The sequence below is a fragment of the Strix aluco genome, chromosome 3 (genome assembly GCF_031877795.1).
Source record: "Strix aluco isolate bStrAlu1 chromosome 3, bStrAlu1.hap1, whole genome shotgun sequence".
NCBI lineage: Eukaryota > Metazoa > Chordata > Aves > Strigiformes > Strigidae > Strix > Strix aluco.
In genome coordinates, this window is record NC_133933.1 from 56,369,528 (window position 1) to 56,389,918 (window position 20,391).

A 20,391-nucleotide genomic window follows, 5' to 3' on the forward strand; every position below is an offset into this window, starting at 1 on the left:
GGAAAAAAAAAAAAGTTGTGCCTGGCAGATCATGGATTTTGATGGAATTTATTTTTATGAAATCAAACATGTTCTTTCAATTCAATAGTGCTCTCATAGCACAACGTATGTATTCTGCTGCTATCAATATTTCTATTGCATTATGGACTTGTTTCCCACTTAGCCAGTGCAAAAATGGTTACACCAATATTGCTCAAAAATACACTCACAAATCCTTTGCAAAAACAGAATGAAAATTATACTGAACATAAAGTCCACAGAGGTTGCATAAATTACAATTGCAGAATATACCATCAGCATTGCAATCAAGTCTCCTTACCCATTTTTACTTATCAGTGAGCAAAACACCATCACTTTTGACTGAGAATCTTGAAAACTGCTTACCTTTAGCTGTTGTAGAGCTTTGGCGATGACTGGTTGGCTGGATGTCTGTTCCTGGTGCAGAGATATGAGCCCTTCAATAGACTGCTGGAAAGCTTTTCTCTGACTCACAAGGTGGGCAGATTGAATGACTACAAGGAGGAGGTTATCGACCTAGGAATACAAGATACCGCTAGTTCTTATAAACAAAATCCTCTATAAACACATGTCCCATATCAACAAAATCCAACTGGTTATTTTTTTAATTCTAAAATATGAAAGACGTCTCTTGTTGCTGTTCATGAAAGTCTTTAATTCACACAGAAAAGCTTGATGCTGGCAACTGAACTTGATAAACTCTCATTTTATGAGCAGAGCTCTGTTAGGGCAAATGCCACAGCAAGTTTTCAAAGAGAATACATTCCTATTCACTTCAGGAAAGGTTTGGGAAATGCTGTATTAAAATTATCTTCAGAATAGTTATACACAGAAAGGCAGCACTTAAGCAAAATAATTTTATTTTCTCAAAGCAGATAGAGGTAACAACCATCACGTAAATATGCACATTTTATCCAAGTAATGTAATATACTTCAGGACAAAAACCTATTAGTGAACAGCGAAAGCCACAGATTTACCATACAGGAATTGCTCAGATTTTGAAAACTATTAAAATGTAAGAATATGTTTTGGAAACAAGAGCTCCGATATTGCAGAAGTCTATAAAAGTACACAGTCACAGATGGTGTTGCCTTTGCTGTGGCACTATGAGTCACATACTAATCTCTGTTGATTTCAAACTACAGACAATGTATCTGCAACAAATTACTCACAAAACAAGACCTACTTCATCCCAATTTTCACTACCTCATACCTAAAGAATAGTTTCACTCTCAACATTTTTAAAATATTGATGGGAATTCTTCTATTTTATTAGTATTTTTTAAATAACACCTTACGTTTTCTCTAGTTTGCAATCAAAATATGTTCTTTTAAAAACACGGGACACAATCTTTCTGAAGGACTTTTTACTTCCTAACCTTTCAATATTGGATTTAAAAAAATTAATAAACAGTGTTATACACATACAGACACATACACAGAGTGTTTTATGTGCGCTTACATATGTCTGACAGAATACCATCTGCAAACCAAATTCCATCTTTTGTTGTTTTCATTTTCTGAATGAAATGTTAACTTTGATAGAAGTCCAATGAAATTCTAAGCACTGAATGAAAGGCTGGTTTTTTATTGTTCAGTCTGGACAACAGACAAACAAGAAGTAACATGCTTGCACATTAAAAACAGCAGTATGTACAGGAGAGACTTTTTCAACTGCCTTTAATTGCTAGAACCCTCTGAATGCTAGAGGCCAGGCACAGTGACATGGAAAGTCACTCTGTTCGTGGACAGTAGAGCCCATTTATGGTAGGGATCTGAGGAACTGCATGACATACCAAAAGGAAAATTCACTTAGGTTAACAGAGGATACAAGAACAGGAGGGGCAGGGAGCTGCAGCTGGCTCAGTTGCTAAAGCGTAACAGAACTGTTGGCAGGGAACTCCTGTTGGCTTGGGATGAAGGAAAGTATGACTGAAAAGATTTCTTCCAGAAGAATTGCTGAACATCCAGTAGCTTCCACAAAACTTTAAATGTCACAATTCATCCAAGATCAAAAGTAACTGGTTTCATGCCTCAGTGTGTGGAAAGCACACAGCCACCACATTCTTGGGAGACTGGTGCCTTCTTTATAAAATGTACCATTTTCAACTCCTATCCACACTTCTGATATCAAAGACACAACTAGATATTGAAACTATCTCTTTATTATAAAAGTCTAACCCTGAAAAATGCACATTGTAGAGATTAATCTTTTCAAGAAATGCTAAAATCCACTGAATTTAATACTTGCATTAGCACAACCAAGAACCAACCCTATCCTTGAACTTAACTTTTTATTACCTATAAAAGGACACATACCTCACTTACTGTGGTTAATCTGAAAGGATAAGCATTCATAGAAGTATAGAGATCACATACACAGGGAAAAAAAAAACCAAAACAAACCCACCTGCATGGTGCGCAGTGTATCAACAGTCTCTACATGTGGCACTACTTTGACTGGCTGACCTGTCCATGCACTCCAGCTGTCATCTAATTCATGGTCTTTATCACTGTGCTTGGTCATTAGTAAATAGGCCTCATATGCAACCTCATCTGAATCTTTTGAGCAATCCTTTCCGGCAGCTGCATTGAGGAGCTGCAAAATCACAGATTTTTCCCCTGCAATACTATTTGGTACAAATACTTGTAAACTCTCAAGTCCAGGGATTTGTACCTGTAGAAAAAAAAAATAAATATACTGAATGAGTGAATCTCACTGTCTTTGATGATATATAAAATAGATAAAATAGATATATGTAATCTGATTTAAGCAACAGGGAGAGTTTCCATCTTAAACAGCTGTACAATATACATACTGAAACAATACATTCAGCCATTTTTGCACTAGAAGTCAAAATGCATTATAAGAAATTATTTTCTTGAAATCTGCTAGATCACAAACTTCTAGTGACATCTTTCCTTGCACCTTCAATTGATCCTTCTACATATTCACAGAATCATCAAGGTTGGAAAGGACCTTGAAGATCATCTAGTCCAACCTTTAACCTAGCATTGGCAGTTTCCAACTACACCATATCCCTCAGCGCTATGTCGACCCGACTCTTAAAATTCTTCTAAAGGAATCTTATTACAAAAAGTCCGATTTCACATTTACACTATGTATGCGTGTATATGTATAAAATATATATATACACATATTGAAAAAAGTAAATCAGTCAACACTAATTTAACACTTATGAAGCATATGTTTTTAAGACTGGAATATTAGAAGAAGAAAAATTCCTTCAGGATCTCTAAGAGTCCACAGAACATTTCTTAATGGCTACAAAACATAAGAGTAAGCAAAAATATGGCTAAAAAGTATCAGTTACTCTACTATTCATGAAAGAGAGATTAAGTCCAGTAAGAGTGTTCTCTTTTAATAAAATACTACTTATACTACTTAAAAACTACTTCTGCATTGTATCTGTCACATTGGTAACTAACCAAGTCAGGCATCAGAATCAGACTATGAAAACAGTAAAACAGTTGATACCTGTGATTTGACATGAGGTAACTAACAGTGAAGTTTAATTCTGTCTTTTCAGAGTCTGACATCATCAAGACAAGACAAAACACTGGTCTCAACATTTTTACCATTAGGCAGCCATATTTTATGATTAAAATCATTATGATCTATAGGTCAATGTAAAAACTAGATGGTTGTTATTGAAAGCTAAAATAGTTTCCCAAAACTAATGAGCATCCGATTGAAAAGGCTGTTAAAAATTTAAACTCACTACATGATATTAGAGGGCCTGTATGAGGTGTTAATCACCAAAATGTGTGTCATTTTGAGTGGTAAAAAAAGGGGAGAGGTAATACATAAAGAGGGATAAATCTTGAGGTCCAAATAATCTACCTAGATTATTTAACCCATGTATTTACACAGATTTTTTTAAACTCGAGATTAAGATTTTTTTTCAAAACATGTGCTTAAGAACAACGATACTATCTTTAACTAAAAGGTCTACCAAATTTAATATTGTGTTTTAAAACAGCCGAGAGTGGATACTTGGGGAAAAATATTTTTTAAAAGTAAACATATACTGATTTCCCTGACTATTCTCCCACTCTTTAACAATTCACAGACCAGGGTCCTGCTGAGCCAGGTGTTTCATCCATGTGTTTAACAAACCTTTATGAACTTCTCTCCTATGAGCTTGTCAGTCTCCCCTTGAACCAATTTCTACTTTTAGCAATCATTTATATAAATCTAACAAGAATTTTGTCAAGTAGAAGTAATTATTTCCCAAGTGGGAATTGTATATATTAACTGTATGAAAGGACAAAAAAGAACAGCAGATCCAAATAAATTTAATATGTTGAAGCAATTGATATACTTAAATTTGTTGACCTTGAAATTTTTAAGGAATAAAGTGCCAAACCATAAATGTGGGAATTTGTACCACAGTAAATATCAGGCACCCAGAGTTTAACACATTTTTGCTGTACAACAGTTTTCTAGGAACAGTTATTCTGAAACAGAACACAGTCCCTGTATTTCTCACATCCTTAGTACTCTCAAGGAAGTTTGCTAGAGCAGACTTCCACTATAATATCTGTTGCTTTATAAAAGCACACAAAACAGGTCCATAGTCTGATTATCCACTTAAACACATCCATTTTCTGATTTATCTGTTTACCTCAAACTTTACAGCATTTATTTTTCATAACACTCCCTACTGAGTGTTATTTCTCCACTCTCACAAATGAATAAGTACTGTTGAAGCAAAAAGGCTTTTCTTAACTCACAAAGAGAACCTTTACGAAGACAAGGAACTAGACACTGATTTCCGAAAACACAGACTAGCATTCTCACACAAACACAGGTACAGAAAATAATGACTGCTACAATTCAATATTAAATACATGACACATTAAAAAAATCAAAAGTATGCCAATAAATATCCTTTGACGTTTTGCTTAGCATCCCCACTCTACTTTCATGCCTCTAAACTGAATTTACCTTCACATACTCTTTTGTTTTCAGAGCATTCAGAAGATCTCGCACAGGAGCTGACAACGCAAATTCTGCTGCTATTTCAAGGTCCTACAGGTAATGACAAAACAAAAGAACATGCTTTCAGACTAAATTTCTTTAAAGCATATAAATAAGATGAGACTGGGCTGTTAACTTACCTTTCTCAGCATTTTAGCAAAACCAAGAGCTTTGGAGGCCCTTTCTCTAGCTTCATGAAACAGCTCTTTGAGTGCTCGGCTGGTCTCTATAACAGACCTCCTGAAAAATTGGTGAGAACCAAGTGACAGTGCTTTAATAAATCATGTTGCATTTATATAGCTATAAGAAAATAAGAATTATTTACATATGTGTCAATAGAAAGAACATAGAAACGATAAATATTTACAAGCAGCTGACAAATAAATTGAACATGTGCAGGCACACTTTTGATAAGGATATAAAAATTGCATTTAAAGAGCATTACACAAACAATCTCTCATACCCTGAACTAAAAAGAAAGTTACTAGGCTTCAAACGAACAAAGTGATGGTTCATTTTGCTGAAATATCAGCAATAAAGTATATGGAGTCTTGCATTTAGGAGATTTTCATTCTTAGAAATCAAATGCAGTAGGTACCTGTCAGGGGTATAGAAACATAAGTGTGTTTGCTATTATTAAGCCGAACGGCTTAATACCTGATTTCATCTGATGCAGTACTGTCATCGGCACTGGCCCAAAATTCATCACAACTGTCTTGTAGTCCAGAATCTAAAAATATTCCTGTAGATTTCAGCAGCATTCCTGCAATATCACTGTAGCAACAGAAATGGTGGAACTTCAGAGTCTTATTCGGGTAGCATGGCACCTTAAACTTCTTCCTACTCTGTCCAATGCAAGAGAGCCGCGTTGCCAAGTCCGCCTGCAGAAACAAGCAGCATCTTGGGGGCCCTCAGTTACTCTACATGCACAGGGCTAGCAGGAATGGGGACTTTCCACAGAAGCAGTCATTCCTGTTATAGCTAGAGTTAAGAGCATTCTGCACTTACTGCATCCTACAGCTACAGTCATTGTAATAATCCATAAATTCACAAAGATTATCAGCTGCTTATTGAGGCCTCAAGAAGCCCAATCTGGGAACTCAGAACAAGTGCTGACTTGAATATGTATCTGGTACAAAATAACACCATAAGCAGAGTAATTAAAGCCTACCAGAACAGTTTTCCAGCTTGAGCTTCACCTCCTCTTATATAAGGAGTTATTTCTTTGGTGAAATTCCATTCTTCTTCCAACAGATTTTTTAAACTATGAGACGCTTGAGGTAACTGCTGTAGCATTTGGATCCAGCTTCGCATATAATCAAAGTAAACCTGTACATGGAAAGAAATAATTTAAACAGAAGTTGTTGCACAACACACAACGTGTAACTAAGGTCTATAACTTCTCAAATCAACAATCTCAATATTATACAATTTGTAGAAAATATTTCTACAACAGTTTTTGTTTGCTATGACTGAAAATGAGCTACATGTTTCCACACAGGAAGTGCAATTTATGGCTTGGGAAGTAGAAAGTACTACTGAGTATTAAACACTATGTCTGCACAATATTTTTCTGAAAATATCGACAGTATCACCACCTTGCTTGCTGTGCTGCAATCACTACTCTATCAGTGAATACCCACAGTGGCCAGAGTTTTTACAGCTGAACTACTGAAAAACAGTCTCTAAAACTTTTATTAACTGGATTACTCCAAAAGGTTTTATCCGAACATATCCTCCTGGATGTGGATAAGTGCAGTAAACAGGCTTCTCCAATTCTACGTTATACCTTGTGTTCCTTTATATCAAGTCTTATCTCTCACCTTTATTTATTTATTCTTCTTGTAAACCAACATAAAAATCCAGGTAAGTACAATCCTCCAAACATCTGCCCTTCAGCATAGTACTGAATGCAAAAAATCAGCTGCGATTTGTTTTAGTTCAATAATCCATAACATCAAGCAACATCCCTGCTTAGAAATGGTTAAGACACTTCCTACTGGTTTTAAGTATTTTCGGACCGCACTGTAATAATACCAAGATCATAGAATCACAGAACGGTTTGGGCTGAAAGGGACCTTAAAGATCACCTAGTTCCAACCCCCCTGCCATGGGCAGGGACACCTTCCACTAGACCAGGTTGCTCAAAGCCCCGTCCAGCCTGGCCTTGAACACTGCCAGGGAGGGGGCAGCCACCACTTCTCTGGGCAACCTGTTCCAGTGCCTCATCACCCTCACAGTAAACAATTTCTTCCTTAGATCTAATGTAAATCTACCCTCTTTCAGTTTAAAACCATTACTCCTCGTTCTATCACTAGACTCCCTGATAAAGAGTCCCTCCGCAGCTTTCCTGTAGCCCCCTTTAATTACTGGAAGGATGCTATAAGATCTCCCCAGAGCCTTCTCTTCTCCAGGCTGAACAACCTCAACTCTCTTGTCCTGTCCTCCTAAGGAAATTGCTACAGCCCCCGATCTTCTTTGTGGCCCTCACAGGTCCATGTCCTTCTTATGCTGGGTAGCCTAGAGCTGGACACAGTACTCTAGGTGGGGTCTCAAGACAGCAGAGTAGATACGGAAAACCTTAAAACTCTACTCTGGGTTAGGTAAGTATTGTGTTTTGATAGTCTCAGGCTATTTTCTTGACTTTAATTCACCTTTCACTCTCAGCCTAATTTGTCTTTCAGTACTCTTCTGAGCTACCTGGCCTGCCTATAAAAGGAGTCCATAGGAAGACAAAAAGTTCTACCCCCACTCCTCATTAATCCTGTCTTAACCTTCTGATTTTGTATGAGTTTTCCCTATCCCTGTTTTCAGTCCAGATCACCTCTTCAGCTCCCTCTGCCCAGCTGTCCCAATCTTCTGACAATCTTGATCATTCATCCAATCTCTCTCCCCTGCTCCTGGCGCTACAGTAACCTGCAACTCTGAATAGGCACAAACCGTGATTCTCTGAAGTCTGATATATTTATTCCTATTTACATAGTCTTGTTACCAACCCTTTCAAGACCTACAAAAAGCAAAATCCCTACACAATTAAAACTGCTGCCAAAGTTCAAACTCTTGCCTCAAAGCACAAGAACATTACAGCTACCTAAAAAAAACAGGTAAGGAATTTCAAAATGGACAAGATAAACCATTTTCCTGTCATCTAGCCAGGTCATTTCTGCTGAAAGTTTCCAGAAGTTTCAGATGGAGATGAAGGCAGGGACACAGCATAAGAAACTTTAGGTAAAACAGTGTATTTTCACCATTGTAGGCAATGAAAAGCATGTAATAGGAAAATCCATGCGTATTCAACAATAGATGGTAGCAACAGCTCTGCTGACAAAACACTAGTGATGAGGTACTGAGGTGTGTCTTTTTTTTTCCCCCCCCCAGAATAGTGAGGAGAAAGCTCAAACTCACAGAAGAATAAAAACCAGTCACATCCAACTGAACAGTAAGTTAAACTAAATTTACTGAAGAATATTTCATTTAATATCTTTCAGAGGCCAAGTGTTTGTCCTGAAAATACTTATTTAAGTCACTGCAATAATGAATACACATTAAAAATAAGGTATCATTAATGGATGAATGCAATACCAAGATATTAAGACATGAAGTTAGTCAAACAATTGTATTTATTTTTTACTCAATACTAACAGATTAATAAAAGTTTAGTCTAAACATATGGAATTTACAGTTCTATATATGAACCATTTTATTGTAAATACAGGCAATTTACAAGTATACCATACCACAGTCCAGTAAACAAAAATCAGTATTGCTAAAATGGCAATGGCTACTGTGTAACCTTTATAAATCTATTAAAACAATAAAATTACGTTAAAGGAGTACAACAACAAAAAAATCAGCGAGACCAACAGGGACAATAGATTTCTATTAGCAGTATTCAGATTAATATACTTACTAAAACTCCAAATATTTTCTCCTTTTTGAAGCTTACCATTAACATTTTATGCAGGTCTTCTTCAAAAGAATCAATGTTGCAATCAATCTTTTGCAAGTCATCTAACACCTCCCGTAACATAAACTGGTAATATTGCTTCATTAACAGGCCACCCTTCAGAACCTCTTTACACTCTCTCACTAGCTGCAAGAGAAAAACCAAAAATCTGCCATCAGTCAAGATACTACTTTTCAATTCCCCTGGGAAGTGAAAGCTTAATTTGTCAGTCCAGTTTGTCTGAACATGTTAGTTTATCACTACATAATTTCTACACCTTTTAGAAATTAATACAGTTGCTCTACATGTCTGCAGGAAAGATGTGATTAGTTTTCCAGGGGTATTTAATTGCCATCATGCCATCTGCCACATAACTGTAAATGGAGGCAGATGTTTCAGACTTCATTCCCTGCACAGAGCCACAGCAAGCAACATACTGCATAGCTGAAAAGTTTAAAGTGGGCAAGAGGGCTCACAATCATCAAATCACCAGTTTAAATGGAAACCAGCTAGGAATAACATGCAATGTGTTTGACAGATGCTTGAGACCTAAGAGAAATGTTTTACTACAGGAAATTCACTGTCAATCTATTGGGCAGGTGTCCACAACTCTAAAACCAATACCAGACCTGAAAACAGCTAGTGTTTCTTCTGTTGCTTCCCTGGGCAAGGCTAACATGAGCCAAGTTACTCTTTTCAACCACAGAAGTGGTCACTTTTGGCCAAACAGCTGTCATCCCTTCCCGAAAGCTTACAGCTTTTATTGATTTGAAGAAATGTGCACAACCACAGACATAGGAGTACACAAAGAGCAAGAACAGTTTCAAACCTACAATAACAAATGCCTTTCTTTCAGAAACCCTTCCAGTGCTAAGTGTGCATTCTCCTGAAATTATCACCAGTCTCCAGGTCTGACAACCCCTGGCCTTTCCTGAGCAAAAACTTTGAGAGTCTGAGAGAAAGAGAGGGTCAGAGGGAATGGAACTGTTTGTTGGTTAATATGCTTTTTAAAATCTTCTATAATGGCTATCCTGGCAAAATAATATATTATCAATGGCTCAATGTATGAGAAATTATAATGGCATGAAAGCAAAAGTCATACAATAGTGTTACTAATATGACAAGTCTTCGGACTCTTTTACAGGCCAGAACATGTTATGTCATGCTCCCCCACATGCAGGGGAAACAAGGGTAATATTCTGAACTCTGTAGTTTAAAACTTATCAAGTTAGGTGAAAAAGGCGAAAAAAAAAAAAGTCACTTTTTGTAAGGTGGAAATCCAATAATTACACATTTATATCCCTAACATGTCATATATTTAAAAGTGAATGTGCATTCTTCATTCTCCACCCAATCACATCCAGTGTACTCTGTCAACCTATTGGGGTTTTTTTTGCTCTTGGATCCACAAAGAAAAACATAACTTGTTCAAAGAATTTAAAATTGGTATTTAACTACTCATTATTCAGAAAGACAGATGGGACTTGGCAATATCACTTATCCATAAAACCTCACTATATAGTATGGTATATCTTAGATACAAGCAAACTTCACTTCTAAAACTTGCAAAGAGTAACATCTGTCCATTCCAAAATAAAACACACCTAAAACTTCATTAAAAACAAGACTTTTTCTTTTTAAAAAATAACAGCGCTATACAGTGATGTGTAGTGCTATTCAATAACAGAATACAGGATTTACAAAAAGCCCTGTAATGCTAACCTTAAATATCAACTTTTAGAACTGAAACACACAAAGCAAACAAAAATATGGTCTATAATGAGCACACTCCAGAATGTGCAGATTAAACTGAAAATATTATCACTGTTATTAGTTTGTTTGATGGGGATTTTTTTTGTTTAGGGAGTTTGTACAAGAGATTATTTCCTGCAGAGCAGGTAGGGCAGGTCACACGGCCTCTAGGTTACTGTAGTTTGGAGCAAGAAAGTTTATATTAAGTTTTCTGGGTTTTTTGGTGGTTTGTGTCCCGTTTTCCCTGTCCCGTTTTCCCTGCCTCGTGTCCCCCGCCCTCCCATTTACTTGACCTATAAAATAACAATCTGTCACCAAACATTTAAATTTTTCCAATAACTTCCAAAATTTACACCACACCTATTTTAAGTGACCTATAACTATACCCAATACACAAAACCTGATTAAGCAGAACACAGTAACTAGTCAGTACACCGTGGACCGGCTCCAACTGGTGTCGGTCACTTATCAGAAACCAGGTAGGTGTGACAGTTCACTTTTCAATTAGGTTGGACTACCTTAGAGTTAATGCAAGCAACATAACAATAACAGACCATAAGGAGTCTGCACATGTTGATGGCTGACATAAGGACTGTTGACCCAAAAATTCCAGGAGGTACCACGTGCCATTAAGATCATCTAGACAGTGCTGATCATCAGATACTGTTTTCCCCATTCGAACACACATCCTTTAGCTGGCTTCTTCTTTAATCATTAAAACATGTGTTCAAATACTACCTGGTTAACAGGTGTGTGGATAACAACTGCTAATTAAGAAATCAGCACCTACATCAACATACAATATGCTATTTTGCTTCTAGCTATAGACTTAAATGGGTGCTGATGAAGAAATTACTTATTTGTAAACTGCATTTCTCTATTACAGTATCCTATAATCTGGAATTAAAAATCTTTTAGCAGTATTGACCTACTTTCTCCACTGATTTTTGTAAGGAAGAAGCTTTTATGAAGTAACAGTATTATCTACTACCGTTTTGAAAATACAAACTGGTATGAAAGATCCAGAAAGATCTGATAATTTTGCATGGTGCTGTAAGACACTCAACACAGGTTTTAACAATCAATGTTTAACCACCTAACAGAAATAACCCATGTACACGTGCACACACATGCATCCCTCCACTTCTCAGCACAAATTCGTAACTTTAGAACTATCTTGAACTGTTCAGGAACTACGCTGCCGCCACATAAGGACAAATTGCCATTAAAAGAGAACAGTGCTCTCTGATAACACAGGGTCATCAGCATCACAAAAGATATTGCTGGAGGTGAAAGGTGGACGAGATGGCTCAAAAAGCAGAAGCTAGTGAGAAAGGACACTGCAGGAAGCATATAATCCGTGCTGATTTTCTTTTTGTGTGTGTATTTCTTCTTGCAAATCAGTTGGGTTTTTTTTAAATTGAATTGTCTTGCTAGGAATCCAAAAATTGAACCTCACCTTGGAAAAGTTGAGTATCAGGACTAGCATGCCCGATACATTCAAACAGTACTGCTACACATTTCAAATGGTACCAAAAAGTAGGAGACACTTAAAGGTCTTAGTGCCCCAAATGACACCCACTAGGTCAACCACTATAGAAACCAAACAGCACTGAGCTACATGCATGCGAAGAACAATTCAGGGGATTGGGTTTGTTCAGCCTAGAGAAGAGACTATGCATGGGGAACCTGATCACAGTTTTCCAATGCCTAGAGGTAGTTACAGAGAAAATGGGAGTACTCCTTTCACAAGGATGTATGGCAACCCAACAAGAGGCAACAGGCACAAGTTGCTTCAGAGAAATTCTGTCTGGATACAAGAGAAAAATGCTTTAATGGAAGAAAAAAATATATGCTGGAACAGAATGGCTGAAGAAGCAATGGAATCTCTCTCTCACTAAAAGTATTCATGATCTGGCCTAACAAGGCCCTGGATAACCTAATACAGGGCCCAGCTTTCTCCACAGAAGGTTGGATGAGTATCTCAAACCCAGACTTTGCTGTAATTTTGTAATAGTCTGTGAACTTGCAGAACAAAACAGACCCCTAAGACTCTGTTTTGAGCCTGCCCAAGATTTTAGGAATTATAATTCTTCAGGAAACAAAATACATCTATTTGTCAAATATCCTCCACAGCTCCTTTGCCTGTTCAGAAATACTTGTGGGACAGCAAGCACTTGCTGAGTGGAATTTATTTTTTCGATGTAATTAGCAAGACAGTATACACCATCAAAACAGTCTGTATAAACACATTGTTTTCTAGGAAGGAAGTATCATTATTACTCAACTCAAAGTCCACAAGGAGAATACAAAATATAAGGGCAAACAAATAGCTCCAGTCTCTGAGAAAAAAGGATATACTGTGCTTTACAATACAGTATGCTATCCTATAACAATAGTTATAATGATAACAAAATTGAAACTGTAGGTACTGTACGTCAGGATATAAGGGCATCCAAAATCCTAGTATACAATGTAAAGAAAAAGGGGGGGAGTAAGGGAATGGGCGGGCACAGGAAGAGAGAGGACTGAAATTTATTTGGGACCATAAAGTAACTTAGCAATTGATTTTGGTGCAGCAGATAACTGGAATGTGAAATCATAATCAGCCCAAAAGTTTATTTAACTGTTTACCCTTAACAACCACCTGATAAAACCCCTATCTGGTAATGCTTGCCAGGCAGCTGGGAGGTATCTTCAGACAATTTTAGTATGTCCTGGACTAGACTTTGAAAAATGGCATTGATCTAAACAGCCTTCATTGTATCAGATAACCACCAGAAAAGAAATCCTCATACAGCATTCTTAACCAGTGACAGGACTGACAATCTTGGGCCACTACCCACAGAAAATATCAGATATTTATCTAAAACAATATGCTGGGAAAGAAGGTATTTTTTTTTTCATTTTGGTTTTTTCCTTAATCAACTTCCACTATGTGTCTACCACATGTTGGCAGAGGTCTTACATCTGCAGAGAAAAAAGGATCAAATCAAAGAAAAAAAAAAAAATATCTACAGACCCTTAAAACTGGTTACACTGCCTAAAAAAACAAATGGAGGAAGATGTGCTGGGCAAGGTTATATAGCTTACAATGCAAATGGAACAAATACTGTTTACCTTTGCTTGCTGATAATTCTTTAATCACCAGTTTTGATTCCTGAAAGTCTAAATCAGAGAGGTATATATGACCAATTGTTTACTATGCAAAAACCAGATCTTCATATGAAATACAAGACTATTTATAGAAGTTATTACATAATTATACATTGTCATCTCTTAAACTAATCCTCTTTAAGCCAACAACCTTATCATAACCAAATGACAAAGTAATTTCAAATAGAAAATATAAAAAAAACAACCAGTTGACGCAAACCTGTTTAATACTCAAAAGAGATGGTTCCCCAGCAGGTCTTTGTTCCAACCTCAGCTTGAGACATTCATGGATAACATTGAGCAGGACTCGGCAGAGGACCAAGAATGCAGGTTCAAAAGATGGTAAATCCATGGATTTCAGCTCCTCCCATGATACAGTGCTGCATTTTTGCTCACAAGGTGGGGAATTTAGTAACTGCACATAATCTGAACACAACATGGGATCTGGAAATTCTGAAAACTGTAACAAGAAATAGGTATCATGAAAAGGATCCTTAAATTCTTTAGGATTTAGCATTTGTTTAAAGCAACATGCACAAAAGTTTATTTTTAAAAGGCAAGATTCTATTAACTGGCAAATCAACCACAGAAGTTTCAATTTTTATTTTTTTTTTTAAAAAGCTAACTTATCTTTTTTTATTTGAGGATCACCAGGCTGAGGAAAAAAATTATGGACCATTGGGAGTGAACAAAACAATCTCTTACTTTATGTTTCTGCTTTAAAGTGATTAAGGCATCCATTAAAGTTGGAGATCTGCTCACTACCCAGGAAGAAACTGCTGTTTGAGGTTAATGACAAGCATACAAGTTAAGCCTAACATAATATATAGGAACATATATTCAGGTCATTGTAAGATGCTTGAGAATTTCAAAATATATTTAAAAAACAAATAAATCAAAAGGTCTACACTAATAACTACATCTAGAGAAACAAGTTTGCACTTGGCTGTGTCAGCTAACTAACCTTGTTTCTTTTCAGATACATAGTGCATATATTATATAAAACTCCATATTGTAAAGCAATGCAATATTCAAGAAAGTGTCACTAGCTGAATTGAACAAAATTACCAAAAAAATAACTTATGAACTTTGGTAGATGTTAAGAAATTGAAACTGAAATTTAAAAAGGAAGGTAAAATATAAAGAGATCAAGACATTTTTTTCAATTAATAAACTTATTCTCCATTTAAATGAAAACTGCATTTAAATGAAGTGACGTTTTTAGAGAAAAATAATTGAAAGTATCCAAAATAGACATCCTAGGTATCTAAACTATATACCTTGTGATAACATTCTAAGCAAAGCTGCACATGGAGTCACTTTAGGGTTTAATTTAGGAAGAAAATCTGAACTACAATATTTATGCAGCTCTTAAAGATAACAACACACTGTACATCATCTAAGGATAAGATTTGTTTCAGATTAAGCTTGTTTTATTCTAATTCTCATTTCACAGCTGTTAACTATGACACCTGAATGACTACCACATACTTGTTAAAAACCCCCAAGAAAACAAATTCCAAGCCATTTATTGAGATCATACATAAAATCCATACTCAAAAGTGCAGCCAGCTAAATAAACCAACAAGTAGGGTACACAGGCTTAAATACTGTTCCACTAAAATAACACCTCTGATTTTGTAAACTAAAATAAGAAACATTAGCCATTTTCTTTAAGAAATCAAATCATACATCTTCTATGCAAAGCAGACTCTATAGTGCCTAGAGCCTTGTTAAAGTATCAGAGCCTATAATGAACGAAACTTGTACTTTACAGCTATCTGTATAAACACATACATATATTTAAGATGAAATGAGCATTAAAATGGATACAGAAAAAGAAGCCAGAAAGTATATTTTAGATGAAAGATAGTGTTTTAAAGTAACAATAGAAATAAAAGTATGTCCAGAAATTTTAAAGTGTATGTACACACATAAACACAAAGTCAAGATACAAAAATAACAGAAGTAATAATGATTAACAAAACACTAACAGCTCTGGCTGCATACAAATATCAAATTGATCTGCACTAAAAAAACCCCAAGACACTACATTCAAAGTACTGTCAGGTGCAAAGACCAAGCAATTCAAAACCATCTCTTCTGTTTTAGTCTAATGTCATCCTTTGCTGCAGGAGGCACCACACTTCTGAAACAGTTTGGGGGTTTTTTTGACAGCATTCTTTTAATTTGGGGGCAGGAAAGGAGTTTACAGTTTTGTAACATTCACCCTTAGTGATGAAATCATTTGCTGAAGGAGGACCATATTCCAAAGAAAATGTAATAACTACTGAAAATGAACATTCAAAGAAGTTGCAAGGGTAGAGGAAGGAGAAAAGATTAACCTTACATCTTACAGAAGTCATCCAATGCTAAATTACCAGAAAGTTTAATTCTGTGAAGCTTCAGCAAAGAGCCTAGCTACTAGTGTTTCATTAACTTGTTATGAGAACCCTTATGAAGTCAAAACTTTTGAGGTATTCAGCATTTTCAAAAATACAATCAAAGTAGTTTTCAATACACCCAAATTATGTTTTATTTCCTTTGGGTTTTTAAAGGTATTCCTACCTATATATTAAGCTGAATGTTCTAAGCATGTATGGTTTGGGGGTACTTTTGGTTACTGCAACAGGTACCTGCAAGTTTTGTTTAGGCACATGATTTTAGAAATATACAAAGATTTTCTTATTGCAAAGCTTCCCACAACACGAGTTGAAACCAATTAGAGAATAAATAAGTACATTAACAACAGTACAAATAACAATTTTTTCAAAATTAAATAACTCTATAAAGTTATTAGTCCTAAAAAAATAACCTCCAAGGGAGATAAACAAGTCTTATTCCTTTTGCAAATGTTACAGTCAACACTAAGAGATTAGTAATGTGTCAAAGACCACATGTGGTATCCATATTAGAATGGGCATGTTGGCTAAGAAATTCCTTCCTCCACAATCCATTGTTAGGCCCCCCCCACAGTATCACTTTATCGAGGAGGGCAAGTAATCCTTCCTACTAGTTCTTCCTAATATAAAAATCCCTACAAGTTGGGTAACAGTTTATATTAAGAAACAATATTCTTCCTTGAAAGAATTAGCGACCACAACTTACCATATGGAACTTCAGCTACTGTCCTTAGTTCACAGCTTATTTCAAAATTTTTTTATTAACTCACAATCATTCTTAAATAATATAAAATGACCCAAAGAAAAAAAAAAGTTAATTAAGAGCCAGCTGAAGAATGCAACATGCTAACATAACTTGCTTTCATAGATTTCAAGGTCAAGAGAGTCCATTCATTTATCCGATCTGGCCTCAAGCATAACATGCCACCACAGTACTTTATTAATTTAAATGAGGAAGAACCCCAAGCAGTAGTGACGTTTTCATAAAGGATGTCTTGCAGAGAAATACCCAGTTTTGAAGACAAGAAAAGGAAGATGACCACTTTCATAGCTAGTTTTTCTCATGATTCAACTTTTGTGCCTAATATTCCATTGTAATTTTCCAGACTTAAGGTTTTAGACATGAGAAAATGCAATGAGCAAAGATTTTATCATTAAAATGTCATTTCAATTACATACAAGAACATAAAACTAGTTTGTGCTTCACACAAATTCTAATTCACGTCAAATGACAGATTCATTTCAGTGGAAGCAGAACTGGGCATACACTATCTTTCAAAACATACACTATCTTTCAAAAAGCAATCAAGATTTTCCTAAGATCCCAATTCCTCCAGTTTCACTTAGAAACAATATAGCAGAGGAGGCACTCCTGTTATCCATTTACACTAGCAGCAACCTACCTCCAGCTGGTGATCACTCCTTACCAACGCCATACGGGCCCTTTGCAAGGAACCATGCATTAGCTTGTGCAGTCTTAAAATTAGCTTCCTCAACCCCATTTGCTTCAGTGCTTTATCTACAAATGGCCTGTAAATAGAGGTCAAACAGTGTTGGCTGCAGCTTGCCTCAGCACTGCATTCTGGAATAACCCAAGAGGCAGAGTCATCCTCAGATTCAAGCCTATCAAGCCTCCTTGAAAAATGGTCCTGAAAGTCAAAATTTGGCTTATTAGTAAAATTGTTCTTGATGGCTTGTCTAAGTTCCTCAACATTCTCCTCAGAGATTTGTTCTTCACCATCGCTCTCCTCTGTGCATGTTCCTGAGGATTCCTTTACTTCTGTTTCCCTATCAACTTCTTCATCCTCTGGATCGTTGTCCTTAGATGGTCGGGGAGAAGGAATTTCAAACACTGGCCAGCCAATGTCAGAAAGATTTTTGATGCCCAATACAGTTCCCATAATCCTTAGTTTTTGATTTAAGTCTTTTGTAATATTTAACCATAGACAGAGTGCCTGCACTCTGTCTTGGAAGTCCTTTGCAGCATACTTTTCATAGTCCTTTTGAAGAGCCTGCAGAGATGGATAAAGTGCTTCTATATACTCTAGCAGCTCCATTATCCGCTTTACTTGCTCAAATGAGACCCGCTGGCGATGGAGGTGTTCATGGTAACTTGAGTAACCCAAAGCACTATTTCCATGTGTTGCTTTGCAAACTCCTTCTCCGGAAGTACCATTGAGACTGGCTCCATTTTTTACGCAGGAGAAGCTTCCATAGTTCACTTTGAAAGTGAGGATTTCATTGATGATATCAGGGATAGCTTGACGGGCTGCATAGAGATAGAGGTCTTGGTCATTAATGCTCCGGCCAGCATGCCAAGCTTGCAACTCCAGCCAGATAAGTTCATTGGATCGGTTCAGCCAGACAGAAGAGGTGTTTTCCTGTCCTCTTTGCTCCCTGTCCTTTTTCTTTGAGACTGAGGTAAGTTTTAACAAAAGCCGCAGGGTTTCAAAGAATTTCAAGCGGTCTGCGGGGCAATCAGTCCTAGAAGTCTGGCGTGCAGTTCTGGGTATTGGCATGGGCACAGAGACTGGAAGCTTAGCATTGCTACAGCCAAGGCTGAGGTAAGGCTTATTGAGATCAACATCTGGAATTGTTTTTTTTGGCAGAGACCCACCAACTGAGTCTAACATAAATGAGCACTGCACATTTTTCTTGTGATCTCGTTCTGTTGTCCTTAGAGTGTCTCGGATCTTTTTTCCTTGCTTATAGCTGTGCTCCTCCACATTCTCAATGGTTTTCCCATTGTCTTTATGCACAGACTGAGTTGGCACACTCATTTTTTCTGTAAGAAAAGAAAAAAAAGAAAGAATGTGACTGCAGCAACAAGAAAAAGCATCATTCAATCCAGCTCCCCATCACAACATTGTTTAATACCAATAAAAGCACATGTCGTACAAGGAATGGCTGAGGGAACTGGGGTTGTTTAGTCTGGAGAAGAGGAAGCTGAGGGGAGACCCCAGAGCTGGGGATGAGTCTCTTTAACCAAGTAATAAGCAATAGGACAAGAGGTAATGGCCTCAAATTGCACCAGGGAAGGTTTAGACTGGATATTAGGAAGCATTTCTTGACAGAACGGGTTGTTAGGTGTTGGAATGGGCTGCCCAGGGAAGTGGTGGAGTCCCCACCCCTGGAGGTGTTTAAGAGTAGAGTCGACATAGCGCTTAGGGATATGGTGTAGTTGGGAACTGTCAATGTTAGGTTAATGGTTGGACTGGATGAGCTTCAAGGTCTTTTCCAACCTAGACGATTCTGTGATTCTGTGAAAAGAAAACAGGCATGGGTAGATGTAAAATGTAGTCTTGGAAGTTACCATTAATATAGCTAAGTCAATAGTAGCACCAAAGGAAATTTTTTGTCTCCTCTTGCTTTACCTGTTTTGTGGAAAGTACCTCAGAGAATTCTCATTATCCTGAGTATGCCATCTACTGAGATTTGAGAACTGAGTATGATCAAAAGGGAAAGAATGGTTTCCAAGTTTTCATTTTCCATACATTTGGCACACAGTCTCCCAAACAAAAACTCAAAATGCAACACAGCATTATTAAGGTTTCCAAGTCAAACAGAATTAAAGAGTCTCCATTACATGTGCAATTTCATAAAAAATGGAGCACGTATGGATTCTGAAATATAGCATGAATGATCCAATCCTGCCTCTTCGTGAGCTTGATCTTAGTTATGGGAACCTCTTCATAGTCTTAATATACTGTCTTAACACCAGGAGCCTACTTCCCCACTCACCTAACACAAACACACTTGCCTTCCCCCTCACCACATAACAGCAGCCCTCTCCTGCCTAATTGTGCAACCTCTTCTTCTCTTTCTGTTCTTTCCTCAGGAGCAGCAGACCTTATCACTCTTCTGTAGCACTAACAAAAGCGCTTCAGTCTAGGCTTTGCAGATCAGGACAGGAGGAACTGCTTGGTATTAAAACAGTGGTTCTCTCATGGAATTGGTGGCAGGTGGGAGAGAAGCACCAGCTGCGGTCCAGGATCAGCAGTTGGAACACAACAAGCTACAAAATCACAAGGCCCCTCCTTATTCAAGAACAGAAAAGACTTTCTGAATGGTGGCTGAATACTTTGTCTTCTTTTCACTGTTCACCATGACT

General features: G+C 37.0%; 1 protein-coding gene across 9 annotated transcripts in view; it reads right to left on the minus strand.

Moving 5' to 3' along the window:
* MAP3K4 (mitogen-activated protein kinase kinase kinase 4) overlaps positions 1–20,391 on the minus strand; it is a 124,286-nt gene that overhangs the window by 33,578 nt on the left and 70,317 nt on the right. For 8 of the 9 annotated variants that reach the window (XR_012622512.1, XR_012622511.1, XM_074818645.1 and 5 more), the window contains exons 3-11: positions 17,684–19,065; positions 14,099–14,338; positions 8,971–9,117; positions 6,196–6,353; positions 5,682–5,798; positions 5,165–5,264; positions 4,992–5,075; positions 2,430–2,696; positions 385–534 (exon numbers count right to left, since the gene is read on the minus strand). Coding sequence is in view for 7 of the 9 variants with exons in the window: in XM_074818645.1 (XP_074674746.1) it covers positions 385–534; positions 2,430–2,696; positions 4,992–5,075; positions 5,165–5,264; positions 5,682–5,798; positions 6,196–6,353; positions 8,971–9,117; positions 14,099–14,338; positions 17,684–19,065 (2,645 nt within the window). In the remaining 2 variants the exon portion in view is untranslated. The remainder of the gene's footprint in view (positions 1–384; positions 535–2,429; positions 2,697–4,991; positions 5,076–5,164; positions 5,265–5,681; positions 5,799–6,195; positions 6,354–8,970; positions 9,118–14,098; positions 14,339–17,683; positions 19,066–20,391) is intronic. The other variant, XM_074818642.1, reaches the window with a different exon arrangement.